Source organism: Brassica napus, chromosome A8, assembly GCF_020379485.1.
Source record: "Brassica napus cultivar Da-Ae chromosome A8, Da-Ae, whole genome shotgun sequence".
NCBI lineage: Eukaryota > Viridiplantae > Streptophyta > Magnoliopsida > Brassicales > Brassicaceae > Brassica > Brassica napus.
The window spans coordinates 7,580,206-7,600,165 of record NC_063441.1 but is presented as its reverse complement, the minus strand read 5'-3'; the positions used below and the strand labels follow the sequence as shown (position 1 = coordinate 7,600,165).

General features: G+C 34.0%; 1 protein-coding gene and 1 long non-coding RNA gene across 4 annotated transcripts; one reads left to right on the top strand and one right to left on the bottom strand.

Annotated features, from left to right (window-relative positions):
* Positions 1–7,468: 7,468 nt before the first annotated feature.
* LOC111200045 lies at positions 7,469–10,988 on the bottom strand. The gene is made up of 2 exons (XR_002653773.2): positions 8,471–10,988; positions 7,469–8,361 (listed from the first exon to the last, which is right to left on the bottom strand). It is a non-coding gene; the product is annotated as an uncharacterized LOC111200045 (long non-coding RNA).
* A 132-nt stretch (positions 10,989–11,120) lies between these two features.
* On the top strand, positions 11,121–13,691 carry LOC106418975 (transmembrane protein 120 homolog). Of its 3 annotated transcripts, none has more exons than XM_013859712.3 (9): positions 11,121–11,616; positions 11,694–11,772; positions 11,838–11,932; positions 12,002–12,186; positions 12,342–12,432; positions 12,500–12,607; positions 12,699–12,785; positions 13,017–13,085; positions 13,298–13,598. In XM_013859712.3, exons 1-9 carry the CDS (start codon positions 11,419–11,421, stop codon positions 13,427–13,429), a joined length of 1,044 nt encoding a protein of 347 aa, XP_013715166.1. In that variant the 5' UTR covers positions 11,121–11,418; the 3' UTR covers positions 13,430–13,598. The 3 variants fall into 3 exon arrangements, with proteins under 3 accessions (XP_013715166.1, XP_013715168.1, XP_013715169.1); XM_013859714.3 differs by having other exon boundaries at positions 11,124–11,616; positions 12,098–12,186; positions 13,298–13,691; XM_013859715.3 differs by having other exon boundaries at positions 11,156–11,616; positions 13,012–13,085; positions 13,298–13,691.
* The last annotated feature ends 6,269 nt before the right edge of the window (positions 13,692–19,960 follow it).

The window sequence follows — 19,960 nt, the reverse complement described above, 5'->3', positions numbered from 1 at the left end:
CGTAAAGTTGCATAAGAGACGGGAATTCTCCCGTCTCTTTGGCCTAAAAAAACATTTAAGAAAGTTGTTAGAATATATATAAAAATATACTAAAAATTTAATATAATTAATTTTTAATTACCATTTCCAAACGGACACCGGCGTGGGGTTTTTGGCCCGTAGTGTGAAGCATCGGCCCGTTCCCGTGCTCATCGACTGTGTTACGGGAGTTAGAGCAAGACTGGGCGATTCTAATGGAATCAGGAAGACGCCAATATCGGATGAGGCCATCCCAGACATCCGTGGTGAGCTCAGCGGGTTTGCCACGCTCATACCCCTTCACGATCCAGTCACCCTTCCAGTTGGAGACCGTGTCCAACAAGCGAACTTTCGCCTTCGCGACAAACTTCTTCCTCACCCTCTCAGTGATCCCCAAGGCCCAATTATATTTTTGCTGTTGGAAAAAATAATTTATAATTAGTTTTTCAGAAAAAAATATATATATAAATAATGAAAAAATTTAATAATATATATTTAATTAATAAAACTTACAGCATAAATTTTGAACCACGTCTTTCTGACGTAGTGGGGCGTCGTTTTCCAGTTCGGATGTGGCATGGAGAAGTAACCTTTTATCGTGTCGGTTACGTCCGATGCAAGACATCCGTCAATCCCCCACCTGAAAAATACAAATTTAAAATATAAATTATTTTTTAAAGTTATAAAAGAATTTAAAAAGAATAAAAAAATAATGAAACATACCATAAAGTTCCGTCCGGTCGGTCGGGGTCGATGACTGGTAAACCTTCTCTGCCTGGCAGACGGAGAATGTCCTCTACGGTGTACTGCGAGTAAGGAGCACTCGGAGGCACCATCAAATCGGGATGAATCTCGGCGGGCATCGGAGGTGCCGGCATCGGAGAAGGCACAGGAGGAGGAGCCATCTGGGGAGGCACGTGAGGAACCGATGGTGCACTAGAAGAAGGAGATCCAATGACTCTCTGAGTGTACTGAGTCTCGGGGACAGTCTCCTGACCCGAAGAACCGGGAGCTGAAGAAGACGACGGGTCTAAACGACTACCCGGCTCACCGAACATCTCTCTGTAATGGGCAGTAAGTCTACCTTTTCGAACCTGAGAAAAAAATTTAATTTTTTAAATTTTCGTGAACAATATACTTCCCAACATTATCCACCTAATCAACACTAAATAACATAAGATCCGTAAACCTATCTAAATTCCCTATACTAACCACCTAATCTATCCTAAACTAATCAAACTAGAGAGGAATTAGAGAGACTTACCATTGCTACGAATTAGGGAGGAAGTGGAGAGGAAGTGGAGAGGAAAGACAGAGCGAGCTCGCTCGGGATATATATAAGATTACTTGTCCTCGTAATTTCCTCGTAAACTTACGAGGAATTACAGAGGCCCGCGTTTTCATTTACGAGGAAATAGCGACGAAATACAAAGGCCCGCGTTTTCGTTAACGACGTTTTTACGACGAGTTAGGTTACGTGGAATTAACGAGTTAACCAGTTACGAGGAATTAGCGAGCCTATATTTTCTATAAATACCCACAACTTTCCTTCTCAAACCACACACAAACTCACAAAACACACCCTATCTCAAATCACACTCCTCACCAAAATACTTTTCAAATTAGAAATATTTGAAAAAAAAAAGAAGAAAAGAAGATATTAGAATTTATGTGGGTGAGACTTAAGTCTCGCCACATATAATTCCAGTATCTTTCTTTTTTCTTTTTTACTAGTTTTTATACTATGAGGAAGTAGCTAGTCCCGCTTTTCACCAAATTAGAAATATTTGGAAAAAAAGAAAGAGAAGAAGATATTAGAATTTATGTGGGCGAGACTTAAGTATTATAATTGCTGGAAGTCTTGCCACATGTAAATCTGGTGTCTCTCTTCTTTTCCTTTTTTTTCTAGTTTTTAGTCTACGAGGTTTTTACGACGATTTTTGTTACGAGGTGTTTACGACGAAATCATCCTACGTGGAATTAAAGAGTGCCTCCTTCGTCATTTACTTTACGTGGTATTTACGTCTATTTACCTTACGAGGTCTTTACGACGATTCCGTCCTACGTGGAATTAACGGGTTTCGCTTTCTTTATTTTTTTTAGTTTCGTCGTTATTTCCACGTAAGCTAACGAGTTCTTTACGACGATTCTGTCCTACGTGGAATAAACGAGGATTACGTCGTACATTCGACGTCAACTTACGAGGAATTAACGAGTATTACGTTTAAATCCCTAAAATCCGAAACCCCAAACCCCAAAACCCCAAAACCCCATATTCCTTATCTTCTACTTCATATATTCCAAACCCCATCTTTATTTCCATTCCAAACCACAATTCCCACATTTACTTATTTATAAAACAAACTCCCACAATTTCTTATTCATAAAACAAACTCCCACATTACCTTATTCATAAAACAAACTCTCACATTACCTTATTCATAAAACAAACTACACAAAATCAAATACATCAATCGGATACATCGACATTCTCGTCATCACTAGAAATATCATCATTTTCATTAAACTCGTCTTCTACAGCTTCGTCTGTGGCATCATCGGTAAGATCTTCGTATTCGTGATTATGCGGATCAATGAGAAGGATGTCATCAATTTCTTGTTCAGGTTCCTCGACTTCATTTATCTGTTCTTCTTGCAATGGTGGTTCTTCTCCACTGATGATTCGTCCTCGAGGTGTAACTTTGATCACTGCTAACCAATTTATACCCGAATCTCTCATCCGAGGGTATGGAAGGAAGCTAACTTGGTCTGCTTGTGAAGCTAAGATGAAAGGCTCGAATTTGTTGTACCGACGTCCACCGTTGACATCAACTACACCAAATTTGTTAGACCGAACACCTCTGTTGACGACGGGGTCGAACCATTCACATTTGAAGATGACGCATTTCAGCTTCAGTATCCCTGGAAATTCGACTTCAATAATCTCCGTCAAGATCCCGTAGAAATCTGTTTCCCCTTTCACACATATTCCATAGTTACTGGTCGCCCGCTGTCTACCATACTCATATGTGTGAAAAGTGTAGCCTCGTGTGAAATACATCTGTGATGTGGTGACCTTTACAAGTGGAGATTGAATTACTTCGTGTAACCACTTAGGATAATCTGCATCGTCGTCATAATCAACCTGCAAAAATAAAGAGAACATTAAAATACAAATCATGTATGAAAAAATAGTTTGAGTTATAATACCTGATTCCGCAACCACTTAATGAAGTGCTGATCTTTCCTTTTGTCTACGTCACTTGTGGATATACCAGGAAATGTTTCTTCGACTTGAGAAACAAATAGGCTGTAAAATTAATCACATTTCATAGGAATGAATCTCTTGCAATTATATAATTAATTATATGTGTTTTGAAGTGTCCATATATGTTACCTTTCAAAATAACGCATCAATGGATCCTCGCAATTGAGTAGAATATAGGTGTGTGCACTATGAGCGTCTTGTTCACTCGACCACCAAACCTCTTTAGACTTCCCACCGAGTCGTCCAATCTGGCTAAAGATGTCTGGAACACCAGCAACTGCATATGTTGGCGCAACTCCACCATCATCATATCTTCTTGGAGCTCTTCTACGGGTACGTACTTTTGACGCAAAGTAGTACGATGTGAAGTGAGAAACTTCTTCCGTCAAACTTCCAGCAATTATAGAACCTTCAACTTTGGCGAGGTTCTTTGCTTTTCCCTTCAAATATTTCATGGCTCGCTCATACTGATACATCCATCCGTAATGTACAGGTCCACGAAGCAATGCTTCATATGGGAGGTGGACAGCTAGATGCTCCATGACGTCAAAAAATCCAGGAGGAAATATCTTCTCCAAGTTGCACAATAAGATGGGAATGTTCTCCTGAAGCTGTTCCACAACTTCTTCTTTAAGAGTGCGTGTGCTCAGATCCCTGAAAAATGCTCCAATGCCTTTTATATTCCAAAAACAATTAAACACATTGTTAGTCGTATATTATTTTGCAAACTAGACCGTTATAAAATTATTGTGATATAAAACACTACGAACCTGCAAGTGCTTCATGTACGTTTGTTGGAAGTAGCTCCGCAAATGCAAAGGGCAGTAGTCGTTGCATAAAGACATGACAATCATGACTCTTCATCCCAGAGAACTTTTGACCCTTTTCAACACATCTAGAGAGATTTGAAACATACCCATCGGGGAACTTCACTTCTGATGCCACCCAGTTGAACAACACCGACTTTTTTTCTGAAGACAGTCTGAATATCGGAACGGGAACTTGTCCATTGCTTTTAATATGTAACTCGCTTCTTGAGCAAATATCCGGCAAGTCCAACCTCGATTTTATGTTGTCTTTTGTCTTCCCTGGGACATTCAATATTGTATTCATGATGTTCTCAAAGAAATTCTTCTCTATATGCATCACATCGAGGTTGTGGCGCAGAAGAAGATCCTTCCAATATGGCAACTCCCAAAATATACTCTTCTTGTGCCAGTTGTGATGAACACCGTAAGAATCAGGCATATTACGAGGGACATGCCAATTACCACCCCAACGAACTGTTTCGTTAGCTCCGTAGTAGTCGATTTGTGCTTCAATTTGTTCTCCAGTTAGATATGGTGGAGGAGTGTCTCTCACAACCCTTTTGTGCCTAAACAAATTCTTGTTTCTTCGGTAAGGATGGCCAATGGGAAGAAATCGACGATGACAATCAAACCAACTTGTCTTCCTACCATTCTTCAGTTGAAACGCATCTGTCGTTCCATTACAATATGGACAAGCTAATCTCCCATGTGTAGTCCATCCAGACAACATCCCATATGCAGGAAAGTCACTTATGGTCCACAAAAGCATAGCTCGCATCGTAAAATTCGTCTTCGTTGAACAGTCGTACGTCCTCACCCCTGTTGACCACAAATCCTTCAACTCTTTTATCAGTGGTTGTAGGAAAACATCCAGGGACCTTTTTGGATGGTTCGGACCAGGTATCAATATCGTCAAGAATAACAACTCCCGTTGCATGCACATCTCCGGTGGCAGGTTGTATGGCGTAAGAAAGACTGGCCACAATGAATATTGTCTCCCTGACATTCCGAACGGACTAAATCCATCTGTGCATAATCCGAGATACACATTCCGGCTATTGCTAGCAAAATCCGGATGTACTTTGTTGAAATGTTTCCAGGCTCTTGCATCTGATGGATGAGTCATCTCACCATCCGTCTGAGTATGCTCGGCATGCCATCTCATCTTTGCAGCAGTCTGCTCTGATTGATACAATCTTTTCAATCTGTCTGTAATTGGTAGGTACCACATCCTTTGGTACGGTACCCTATTACGTCCCCGTCCTTGCGGCTTGAATCGTGGCTTCTTGCAGAATCGACATACTTCTAGCTTCTCATCATCTCCCCAATAGATCATGCAGTTGTCGATGCAGACATCTATCATCTCCGAAGGCAACCCAAGACTATAAACTAATTTCTGAATCTCATAATAAGAATCAGCAGACACATTGTCTTCCGGCAAATACTCTTTAAACAAGTCCGCCCATTCGTTCATGCAACTTTCAGGTAGATTGTGATCAGTTTTAATATTCATCATTCTAGCAGCCAACGACAATTTAGAGAGACCTTCTCTACAACCACTGTAAAGTGGTTGATTCGCCGCGTTTAACATTCCGTAAAACTTTTTTGCATCTATATTAGGTTCTTCATCTTCATCATGAGCTACGAATGCATCAGCTACCATATCATGAACCCTATCATAATCTACCATCTCCTCCTGATGGTAACTATGTTCATTATGCAAATGATGATTAACCGGTTCTTCCTGAAAATTGCTATTACTACTACTAGCTTCATTCTGATCATAATTATAACCTTCCCCATGTTGAAACCAGATATAGTAATTTGGCGTGAAACCTCTATTTATTAAATGCTTCCAAACATTTTCACGGTTTGCCAATTTCGAATTGTTGCATTTCCGACAAGGACAGAACATCTTACCACTTTCTTGGGCGAGCGGTGTTGAATCTGCTTGGTGCATAAATGTCTCCAGCCCCGCAAGGTATTCTTTCGTCACTCTCCCGTTAGCATCTCTATGCATATACATCCAATTCCGCAACTCGTAAATAGTCCCAGAGCCAGCCATTTTTTTTTCTTTCACGTTTTTTGTTGTTGGTGTGTTTAAAATGATGTTCAAACATCCATATTTATAGAAAATTTCGAATCTGGTAGTTGTAATTTTACTATGAAATTACGACAAAAATTAATTGGATGGCCAAAAAAAAACGTGAGCCACCTACCAAGTTGGTGGATTCAAAATTTCCTCGTTAAGTACACGTAAAATATTTCGTCGTAAAGAACTCGCGAAATTTACGTGGCTTTTACGAGGAAATAGTTTTTCCTCGTAAAAGCCACGTCAATTTACATCGTCTTTACGACGAATATGTTTTGTCGTTATCTTACGACAAAATAACGATGCTTTTTTTTTTCCACGTACTTTCCTCGCAAAATCAACGTTTTTTTACGAGGATTCTTTTTTCTCGTTAAATTTCCTCGTTAAGGTTACGTTTTCTTGTAGTGGTGAGATGTGAGGCTTTCATGCAATCTTATGTTGCAGCTGGTCACCTAGTTTGGCTGCACGAACCGTTTGTCGGTGAGAAATATATGGCCTCTTTCTAATTAATGATTGTGATTTTTGATTATATGTAATCTTTGTGATTCTGTTGTTGGATTTGGTTGTTTTCAGTATGGGTTTTGGTATATGACCATTTTCTTGGTTTTGATCTTTAGTCGTTGGTGGTCTTTACGATTAGGGTTTTTGGTATATGACCATTCTCTTCGTCTTGGTCTTGGTCTTTAGTTGTTGGTGTTCTTTGCGGTCAAAGTGTTTAGTATATGACCTATGTAAATATATGTTGTTCAAGAATTTATTGCCTTGTAGTTGAATGTCATGTGAGGCCTTCATATGTCTACATTCTGATTTTAATACATATTCACGTTGACCAAAACAAAAACCATGTGAGAGTACATCGTTTCTACATTTTTTGAGTTAAGATTTTGAATACATTTAGGAACATAATTTTTTTCTCACACACTAGATGTTCAACAAAAAAACAAACAGAACTTTTGAAAGAACTACTATTACAATTACATGAAAGCTAAAAGCATCATGAAAATCAAATGATTATCCAGTATAATTTATTTTCAAATTTATTGTATTTTTCGTTTTACATCAAAAATATACTTAAGAAAATTAATTTTGCTAATGAAATATTGATAGTTCTACCAATTTAACATTAAACTAAACTGTTAACTATTTGTTACATGATAAAATAGAAATCACTATTATTTATCGATGTATGGATTAGTAAAACAAATTTACTATTCAGATTTCCGTCGAAATCTACATTGATCCAACTCATCTATCAGTATCTTGGTCTATCCCACTAACTTATTACTTTAATTTTACTCATTTTATGGTTATTCAGTAACCTTTTTGTACACAAAATCTTCAATAATAGATTTAAACAACTACAAGAATGGTAAGAAATCGTACAAAACACGATGTGTAAGCATAAAGACTAAATACCAGACAAATAAATCAACTATAAACAAGGATATAGACACAAACTTATGGAAATTTGATAAAATTCCATGAAAGATTTTAAAGTTGTCACCGGCGATCAAATCTATAAAATACTTAAACCACACTTCAAGTTTTTCAAATAACAGATCACTATAACCTGTGATGTCACAACACCATCTACAACTTCGATTCTCACCTCAATGAGAATCATTGCATCTACTGACCTCAAGTGGACCTTCACCTAAGATAACAAGCAGTTAAGAAACAAATAATTTAGACTGAATAATGAAAGAGGTGAAATATTGGTGAAATAGTTCTCTTTTGAAATATTTTGGTGAAATATTTCTCTTTTGAAAAAGAGGAAGTGGAGAAGCATACCTCTTGAGTCTACCGAGAGGAAATTTGACTAAATTTATCCAACAAGGACAAGTTTAAAGGGTTGTGTAATGATTTCTCCCAATAAGAGAAACTTGCTAAAATTAGCATACCCAACGCCAAAAAAAAACTGTGCCAAGTGCCCTAGAAACACCAATAATGACGTAGGGACTGACGCCAAGATTGAGCATTTTTTACCTGAAATTTGCTGGCCTACAAATTTATGGGCAGAACTAATGGCAAAACCCACTATATTAACTTTTTGGCCTACTTATATTGTTGACATCACCGGCATAGTTGAGATCGTCAGGAGGAAAGGAGGAAATTGGGAGTGTTACGATTGGATGGCAAAGTGGCTTCAGAACTCCACTAGCAGGTCGCCAGAGCTAATGATCAGGAAACATACCGCATAAGTAGTGTGACATACACTAGGTTTGCTCCACAAATCTTTATCGGAGAGAAATATAAACACAGTAGAGACGAAATCCATCATACTAGGGGGATGGGAGACCAGTAGCGAATTTAGAGAAGAAGACATGAATTGAGGAGGGAAGGGTTGATATGCCGGGTCTCGGTCGGGAGGCTCCAAGGAATGGAGGAGATTTGGTGAAAAGTCAGAACATGGCGATAAACAGAAGATGCTAGCACACTTGATAGATCTGGTGGCGCTACCACAGAGAAAGGAGTTGTGGTCATCAAGAACTCATCAACCATGTAGAATCTAGACTAGGGAGAGGGGATCTCGCCGGTAAGACAAAGATCTGGCAGAAAGTGAGTAACGGTTCTTCAGGGGCACTTGAAGTTCCAAGAAAGAGGAGAAGACCCGCTTAAATAGGAGGCAAATGGACGATGATGGAGTCCCAAGGAACCATCATGAAACCTTGATAAGTGTGCCTCGTTTCTCTTGGTCATTCACTAAATATGATCTAATTCTCCTCTTTAATGTGAAAATGGATGTTACATCATTACCATAGATTTCTAGGTTAATTTTGATAATATGAACAAATCTATTCTATTAAAAGGGAAACATTTTTGATAAATCTACTTATAAAACTTGTTTGGACCTTTTCATTAGAAACTTAATATGTCTTTTATATTGTTTTAACTAAATCAAAAATATATAATCTGTTACATTAGAATCCTTTTTTCAGTTGATAGATTTTAGTCACATATATGGTGGGTCCCTTATCTACGTAGATCGACAGCAACTCTCTTTTATGTTATAACTATATCATAATTAAGTTTCAAATTAATAACCTATCATAATTCATCACCTACATATAAACAAAAAAATATGTTAACCTTATTACTCATAATCGTTGGAAAAAACATAGAACAACCACATGAACAAAAAGCATAGAATAATTATTGAAAATATTAGATCACACAAATTTCTTTTTATTATCTATATTATTAAAATATGATCATCCTAAAAAGTTACTTACAAAAATATTGCACCTACTCATTAATTATATTATTATTTTTTGCCTTACTTTTATTTTCTGTAACTATAAAATACTTTAAATAAACTCATTTTTTTACTCAATATTATTGAAACTGAATATAAGAACCACATTTATAATAGAGGGATACACTATGAATTTGGAAATGGGTCCCTTTCCATCTTATCATGTAATTTTTTTGAGAATTTTTTATCATGTAATTTTTAAAAAATCTTAGTGTCATTCGATATATTCAATTTTAAGTACTATTAAAAAGTACGCAAAAGTTTAAATCAATATTTTTTAAAATGTCATCAGATTTATATAATATTTTATTGGATCAATCATTATCATATGGCGGGTTAATGATGAGTTTTTACCAAGTTTTATCAAGTTTTATCAAGTTTTTACATATTAAGTTTTAACTTAATCCAGATCGGATTATATATGGATTACCGGATTTATTAATTCGACCGCGAGTTTGGACCGGGTACAAAACTATTGCTAAAACTGTTAAAAACCTACAAATTCATACTATTAAAGAATCACAAATCAAAAAGTTTATTCACTTTTAAGTACTACTAAAAAGTATTGAAAAAGTTTGAATCAACATTTTAAAAAATATCATCAAATTTATATGATATTTTATCGGGTCAACAGTATCAGATGGCGGGTTAATGATAAATTGTTTTTCAGGTTTTATCATGTTTTTATATATTATGTTTTAATTTAGTATGATCAGATTATATACGTCACCAAAATTATCAATTCGACCGTGGATTTGGATCAGGTACAAAAACATTGCTAAAAATATTAAAAACCTAAAAAAAATCATACTACTAAATTAGCCCAAAATCTTCAAAGCAAATCTTATGTCTCACCAGCTCAACAGATATAACTCTTATAAAATTCACATAAAATATAAAGATGATGTTGTAACATAAGAGTGTGCATAATAATATACATCAAATCAAAACACTAATTCATATCAATCGTAATTAAACGAAAAATCTGTACTTCCACTAATTCATATCAAACATTTTTATTAGCCAAAAAACCCGCGCTTCGAAAGCGCGGGTCAAAATCTAGTTGATATTTAAGAAAGCATTTTCCTAAACGATGTAATAATTGCGAAAGCTCAAGGTGATGCCAATCAGCGGATGCAACTACAATATAAGTTTAATAAAACATGTTCACATCATTACCATACGGGTCCAAGTGAATTCTTTACTTATCCCGTGGGTCCAAGTGAAGCCCATCCTACCGAAAGTCTAATACTGCAGGACACTTACTCGCTAGGCCTCCTCCTTTGCGAGCCTACAAATTGCCGGCTCAAATCCTCCCCGCAGAAATTCTTTACGGGTCAGGTCTGCAGTCCAGGTTAGCAAATTGCTATCTCTATGCATGGGTGTTATGAAATGTAAAAGAGTTATCCTGCATAAGCATAGGAGCTTTCTCCAAGTGGTAATGGAGATTGATAAGAACAATAAATAGCTAGTCTTCGAAGAGCGTGCATGAGATTGGATCATCATATCAAAATTTAGATTGTTTTAGATATTCTAATAATTGTAATAATATAATTATCGGGCGTTGAAAAAAAAATATTAATAAATGTATAAATTGGATGTTCGCTTCTTTTTTTGTGTGTCAACAATTGGATGTTCGCTTTTAATATCTTTGATTGATACACACATAACCATTAACTGAAAATTGAAAATCTATGCATTCTCTAAGATAAGATACGATGCCATCGGCATGCCGACATGAAATAGTAATAGCATGTTTTTATTCATTATTATTTTCTTAGTAATCAAAGTTTCGTTTAGAAAGAGGAAATCGAAAGAGGCGTGCGATTAGATCCGAATTCACGATTAAAAGAGACCTCTGTGAATTTAATTTAAGAAACACCGAAACAAACCCCAACCTCCTCTTCTTTTTCTTCTTCTTCTCCATCTCATTCCTTTTTGTCTTGGTGTGCTTGCTTGCTTCGGAATCGACGCCATGGAGGTTGAAGAAGAAGTGAGACGGATCGTGGAGCAGGTTAAGGAGCTTAACGACTCTGCGACCTCCTTCGTCTCTTCTTCTTCCCACGAAGAGCTCTCCCTCCGCAAGAGATCCTCCCTCGTTGACGCTTCAATCACCCGCCTACACTCCACCCTTCTCTCCGACAAACATCATGATCCCAAGCTTCTCGACAAGGCATTCTTTTCATCTCTCTCTCTTGTTTTCCGAATCTTTCTTATAAATAAAGATTCCATCTTTCGGTTTGGGTGCAGCTAGAGGAGGATCTGCAACGGGCAAGATGCATGCTTGCAGATGGAGACACTTGCTCTTTTCTCCCCTCCAAACCTCAAGGTTTCTTTATTGAATCCAATCCCTGATTAAGTTTTGATTTTGACCCCCCCATCCCTTGTGTATAGGACGCTTTGTGAGGATGTTCTTAGGGCCACTCAATGTTCGAGCCTCAAGGAAAGATATACAGCTTAAAGTCAAAGAAGAATACAACAGCTACAGAGTTAGTATTTCCCCCCCATTGATATTATTATTATGTAGAATACAATGAGATGTTTCTGTTTTGAAACAGGATAGAACAGCTCTTCTTTTCCTTGTTTTCCCTGCAATACTTTTGACCCTAAGATCTTATGTCTGGGAGGGATGTCTGCCTGCTTTCCCTGTTCAGCTCTACCAGGCTTGGCTTCTGTTCCTTTATGCTGGTTTGGCTATGCGAGAGAACATTTTGAGAGCCAATGGGAGCGATATCCGTTCTTGGTACTCTAATCCCATCCCTTCTTACTTGTCTTTGCTATGTCAGCGTTCCAACTTTCAATTTTATCTTAGTTTCATTTCTCATTTTGGAATGGTTATTGTTGTGTGATTGAAGAGGTAGCTATGACTTTTATACCTCTGGGCTGATGTGCTTGCAGGTGGCTTTATCATCATTACTGTGCCATGGCTATGGCCCTTGTCAGTCTCACATGGGAGATCAAAGGTCAACCAAATTGCGTTCAGAAGCAGGTAATGGTCATTTTCATATCTGCATAGTAAAATGGTATGGACCATTCTGAATCTATATGCCTTTCAGAAAGGAGTCCGTCTTTTCCTCCAGTGGGCTATGATGCAAGGTGTTGCGATGCTTCTGCAAAACAGATATCAGCGCCAAAGATTATACACTCGCATTGCACTAGGAAAGGTACCATAACTATTTACATTTTTTCTCTGGTCTAAATCATATCCATAGCTATGAAAATGGCTGTATAAAAGTCATTGTTGGTCACTTTCAGGCTAAGAGGATGGACGTTGTTTGGGGAGAAACGGCTGGAGTAGACGGGCAATTATTGCTGTTGTGTCCTATTTTGTTCACTCTACAGGTAACAGTTTTACTCATCTTACCGCAATAAATTTCACAAAAGATTATGCAAAAGCTTGTGTGATTAGATGCTTCTAGCTATTATTCGTATTCATGGCTTTCATGGTCTAAACAATGGAAGACCTTTTCTCACTCAAGACACTCCAAAAGAAACTTCAGATAAATACTAGATCTGTAAGGTCGTTTATGGTATTGTTTGTAATATATATGTGCTATACTTTGGCAAGCTTAGGGCTTTGAAGCATATGTTGGACTGCAGTTGCTCAGGACAGCACTAACTGGGGTAGTCGGCGAATGGCAGGTATTTAGACTCTCTCTTTTGGCAGCTTTTGTGCATTATCCCCACTGGTTGAATGTCAATAATTTAAAATATTAGAATATTTTGAATGTCAATAATTTAAAATATCGAGCTGGGTTTATTTCTCAGTTCCAATGAAGTACATAATCTTAGAAATACCCGTGGAAGTGTTTTATCACAATGGTTTTCTGATGTCAATGTGAATCCTTTGACAGGTATTGATTTGTGGCATACTTCTGGTTGTGATGGCAATTGGAAACTTCATAAACACGGTAGAAACGTTGATGGTGAAGTCAAGGTTCAAGGCTAAGATGAAGCGAAGTAAAAGCAGAGCTGAGCTCGATTAAACTATCAAACTTATATTTAACTACAGCTTCATAGTGCCCAACTATGGATCTTTCTCCCCATTATTTATTTTACTTATAAATTTTTGTATACTTGGGGCACACGTGACCTAAGGTTCTGAAAAAGGCCCTTTCTTTGTGAAAATGGAAGTGGGAATTGATAGTTGATGGATTGGATTGAGTTTTGTATAACTTTAACATAACAGTAGGTGGTAACATGCGCCCTATGCAGGGTGAATGAAATAACATAGATTAAAACTTTTAATTTATAGATATTAGAAAGTTAAAAATCATAGTAACAAATATTATATATTATATAATGAAAAGAGAAATTGGTGGGATTGCCCCAAAACGAAGCGATAATTGGCGGTTTGCCCTCAGTTTTGGAATAAAAAATCCAGATCATTTTACCCTGGGGCCTGCATCAAAACTGGTGTATGTCAGATACTCTCTCATATCCATTGGATAATTCCCATCATCCTCCATTTAGTCTCACTCCACGCTTCCTCTCTCTTTTTCGAAAAAAGAGTCAAAAACATGAATAATCCTATTTAATTTCGTTTCCCCTACCAACAATTCACTTCTTAAAATATGTTTTGTTTCTTTCAAACCCTAAATCTCTAAAATCTTACAAAAAAATTACTTTATCTCTTTTCGCGATGGATCAAATCGTTCTACCACCGAGAATGTTCGCCGCCGATAAAAAACCATTAGACCAGCGTATCAACTCTTATCATAAAATCAAGAAGACGAACCAGATAAGTTAGAGTTCTTGCAGAACTCCACCTTGGGGAAGATCCTTGATCTGTAAAATTGTTTGTGTTCTCATATGAAACAGATAACATCTATGTTACCATGCTAACTTATTTCAAAACATGTTAGTTTCTTATATTTTGTTCGTTAACTTTCATATTAGATAGTTAATTTTATATTTTACTCATTAAATAATATGAAAGATTGTTAATAATACTAATTATATTGTCTCTTATTAAGTTAACATTTTTAGCGTGTTATAAATATATATAATTTGATACCAAAATCTGTAACAAGTTAAAAATAGTATTCAATGTTAATATAATTTATAATATGTTAAAAATTTGTTTACTCGTTAAAAAATTGTAACGTTAGATGTTTCAATTCATAGCTAAGTTAGTTAATTGTTAGCCAACTTCATATGTTAACTGTTAAATATTGTGTTAGATTGATAACTAATGTTAAATTATAAAGTGTATTACCAAGTTATTAATTTGTTTAACGTGCTATAACAAAATATAACCCGATAACAAAATTTGTAACACGTTAAAAAAGTAATATTAATGTTAACAAATTTTGTATCATGTTACATATTTGTTAACTCGCTAACATATTTTATAACATATTTGGTGGTCAAATCACTGATGAGTTATAATATAACATTATAAACTCAAAAAAAAATTATCAGATTTTTCATTTTTTTCGTAAGTATGTTATCATAATTTTATGCTGGAAAAATGAATTACACATAATTTGTAGGTGGAAAGAAAATATAAGTAAAATATGGTGTAAGAAAAAAAGAGGTGAGGTGAAAAAGATGTGGGGTTTGGAGGAAAGAGAATGTCAGAAAAGAGAGGAAGAAACGTGGATAAAGAGAAAGAGAGTGAAGGGCATTTTCGTCTATCTAATACACAAATGGTATGAGATTACATCTTTACTCAAATCAAGGTATTTTGCCAATTTAAATCCAAAATGAGGGTATTCCACTTAATGACCCTAATGAAAAACTGAACTAAATTGTGCATGTAAGTTTATATAAAGTAAGCTTCAACTTAAAAAAAAAAACTTGTGTAATTGAAGTATATTTTATAGAAGTAAATATATAAAAATAAGCAAAGACTAATATAAACAATTGTTTTTATTTTGAAAAAAATACTTTATTTTAATGATATATAAGATTATTTTGATGTATGTGTTGGTCACCTAAACATATATAAACATAGTATTAGTAATAATAAACCTGAATATAATATTTCTCACTATTAAACATAGTATTAGTTAACCAAATCATTAATTGTTGAAAATAATATGGTCAGCTTTGTTAATGTACACGAAACATATTCAAAAAAATGAGAAAAATATTTATTTTCTCACAAATAAACATATACAAAAGAACAGAGAAAATCATACAGGCCTAAATAAGCACATGATTGTCTCAAGTGTTACTGACCCACAATTTAAATTCTTTTAATTTTAGTGACATCACTCAAAACAAAACAAAAACTAGATTTTTGACCCGTACATCCATGCGGGTAGATTTTTATTTTATAAATATATAACAGATACCATCGCAAAACTTTTAAAGATATAATTTACATTTTAGTGTTATATATTGTGTAAATCTATAATGTTATTGGTTATGTTTCTTATTCGATATTATTAATGTATAATGATTTATTTTATACATTTAACTTTATTATTAATTGTTATTATATATTAATATATTTTCGAGTTTGGTAAAATAAATTCATAGTATGAAATAAACAAATTCATATATTTTCTACGTTATTTATTTTAGTATATTGTGGGATTTTATAAGTAAATAGATTATAATAATACTATATTATTAATTATGAAATCAATCGCTCCATTAATTTAAAAATATTTTAAAATTTTATTAAGATTTTGTTAGATTTTTTTCCAACATATTTTGTTATAATTAAAAATAAAATTTAAATTTACAGTTAAAATTTATTTATTAATTTCTATATAATTTATAAGATTTTTCAGAAATGTTATATATTAAAGAGATTAACTGAAATAATCAGATAGATATAATTAATGAAATAGACCTAGTATGAATTTTTATGGTATTTCTTTTAATAAAGAAGATATAGAATATAATTATAAAATTTGAAAAATATCATACACTTTTATTTTATTTTGTTTTATAATAAAATCTTATTTAAATTAATGTATAATAGTATATATTATTAATTACGAAATTAATCAATGGTATTAATTTAAATAAAATATTTTAAATTTTTAGAAAAATTTTGTTAGATTTTTTCTCAACATTTTATTATAACTAAAAATAAAATTTAAATTTACAGTTAAAATTGATTTACTATTAATATCTTTATATATTTAACATATTAATGTAAATAATTAAATAAATGTAATTAATGAAATGGACCTAATAAAGCTAATATGACTTTTTTTTATGGTAGATAAAAATGGTACTTCTTTTAATAGAGAATTTTAAGGAAATGAAACTTATGTTTGAATAAACTTTATCATAGTCCAAAAGTTAAAGAAAATAAACTTATGGTTGAAAAAGATTATAGTAGTTTCGATGTCTAGTCCAACTTTTAAGTGGAGAATAAATTTTATAAATTAAATGAATAAGATAAGGAAACTTAGGTTTGAATGCCGAATATGATTGAATTATAAATGATTTGTTACATTAATAGTCTAATTTGACTTTTTATGATTTCAATAATTTCTTTTTTTGTTAGAGCGGTTATCCAAAAATATTAAGGGACCCCGAATATCAATTCATTAAAAAAATTTAATAACTAGCATACCAATTTTGATTTTTTCAAAAAAAAAACCAATGATGGATAATCAGTGCGATATGTTTGTACATAAAATAGGTAACAATATGAAGATCTGGTCACGCAAAATTTAATGTAAAAATATCCTCTGTTGCAAAAAGTATGTATAAATCAACGATGGATAATCATATATTCGTAATAACTTTGACGTGGTGAAACCGTATTCAAATAACAACGATGCAATATCCGTTAAATCCCTTATATAGAAAACTCCTCTTTTCACGGCAATTCATTATCACACTGTAATTGCCATTGACAATAATTCATTTGATCACGTGATTGACAATTCAAATTTGAATCATTTATTATGGGAAAAATAGAAATGGTAACGTATTAAATTGTGTTGCCTTGAATCTAAATTATCATAAAATGATCGTCGATTACAATTGCATTGATAATTATGGAAACGATAAACATGGTTAACATGCAATGGAGGAGATTTGAAACTATTATTAGCTTTTAACAATATAATATATTTCCAAGTTTTATGTCATTTAAAAAAAAGTGTACGTATATATCTATACGATTTTGCCATTATGTAATAATTCTTGAACGTTGCGATTGTGATTGGTATATTTATCTAATACGGAGAAGAGTTGCAGCAACATATATATAAGTAGATATGTAGATACATACGTACACAATAGATTTTATGTAGTCTAACTATGTAGAAAGGCATTAATATTTAAGTCGGGCTATATTACAAAATCGATCATTATGAAGAATCTGAGGTTATGGCAATAAAATCTCTGCGTATTTAAATTTGCCGTTTCTAATTGAAGCGTAGCAAGCCGGGCGCGGGTTTAATTTTTTTTGTTAGTCAATAAGCTTATAGTATATACCCAATTTTTAATGTAAGGAGCAATGGCAAATTTTGTAATTAGTCTAGTTAATAAAAAGGTTTTTGAATATATGAGGTGAAAGAGCTTGTGGTGCTGACACGTACGAAATAACACATATGTAATAAACACATGAATTAAAGGTTACTTTTATATAATGCTCCTCAAATAATAAAAAAGGGATTTGTTGGGTTTCTAATTATCACATACTCAAAAGATGGTAGCTGAAAGATATGTATCTTTGTATTTCTGTTTTGAACTTTACACTTGTTTGAAAACGGTAGCTTCCTGGTTAAGTTTCACAATGGACGTTTGTAATAGAACTTGATATCCGAACTGAGTTTGATTCAGATAATTTAAATCTAAACCGATTTGATCTATAAAAATATTCAAATGAATCTTGTAAGTGATAATTTGGGTATCAGATAATATAAACGAACCCGACCAAGATTTTTGAAAATACTCAAAAACTTGGTGGTGAACGACATTCGGGAAAGTCGGGCCCATCGGGTTTCTTCGCGACGATACAGAACGAACAACGAACGAAGTGAGAGGCTGGGGCAAAAATCTAAGACCATGTCCTAGTATCTCAAATGAGTATTGAAAATCAAAATAAGTAACTCAAATAGATTTCATATTTATTTTTGGTATTTGATCATAGAGTTACTCAAGTATATTAAGTTTCTTTTAGTTTTTAGATAATTTTGAATATATAATTAGTTTTCTTATAAAAATCTGAATTGATTCAACAACTGAAAGAATGTGCACCCAAATTCAACTTCAATCCAAAAAATCTAAACCGATCAAAATCTAGAAATACTGGAATGGGTTTACACTTCTTATCGTGAAATTGAAAACACATAATCCGAAATACCCAAACCAAATTCCAAAAGTTATATTCGAGACATGAATTGTATATTAATGATATTTTTATATTTTTCGTCACCAAAGACTCAAAGAGTATGTTTAAGTTGTTATTTTAGTATTCTTTACGTCGACGGTACTCGAACTCGTAATCTTGGAAACTCTTTTTCTTTTGACATCTGAAAACTCTCTTTTTTAAATCTCAACTAGTACCCCTTAAGTTACCGATGACGACAGGTTGGAGATATAATTAGATTCTTCATCCGAAGAGAAAGTTACAGAACAAGGAGATCGTTATGGTTTGTAGGCAAGAAAGGAGAAGCAAAGCCTAATCAAAAAGGAAACTACATGTGAGAGCATGACCTAAAAACAGATCTTAAACTTTTGAGTTTATGGTGGGATCAACATGTGACATTGTTGATTACATGTTGAGTTGTTTTCGTACGTATTACCCTAAACATACGTAATTAAAAAAATAATATATGAAGTCTAATTAATTAATAAAACTACAAAGCACATGGGTAGGACAGGCTCGTTGGGTATTTTATACACTAGCATTACATTGTTATATATGTATAATTAGATACATACATACATAATACATACATTTATATATAAAATGATTGCACGTTGGGGCAGCTGTGTTAGTAGACACAAAGAGGTGAAAGCAAGTTGGCAATGAAAGTGGTAGATACCCTTTCTTACCTGTACCCATTTCCTCCATTATTACTCTCCCTATCAAAAAGATACAGAATCTTTTCTCTGTTCTTCCATTTTTTTTATTAAATCTTTTCTTGGTTTGATCATGCTGTCTCATTCCATATTTGTATATTCTCTCCGTTCAAATAACCAGCTTATATATTTTTCTGTGATTTCTGTTTTTTCTTTTACAGACGAGTATAGTTTTGCAGTAAATGTAATATATTCTAAAACAGTTTTTGAAGGTATTAAAAAGCAAAAAAACAAGACAGGAGATGAACAATGAGAGTGGGACGAGTCTTGTCGTTGTAAGTACAAAAGCTGCACATGCTTTTGATTATAAGGAAAATAAATTTTAAAAAACAAGAAAGTTGAAACAAACGAACAAAACTTTGAGTGACTCTATTTAACTGATCGTGACACAAATGAATAATGGCTTATCGGATTGTGTCTTTGTGGGCGCCGCAAAAAAGGATAAAACATAAAACACGGATTCTTTCTTCTCTTCTCCTCTCGCTCAAACTATAGTTTTGAGTGAGTCT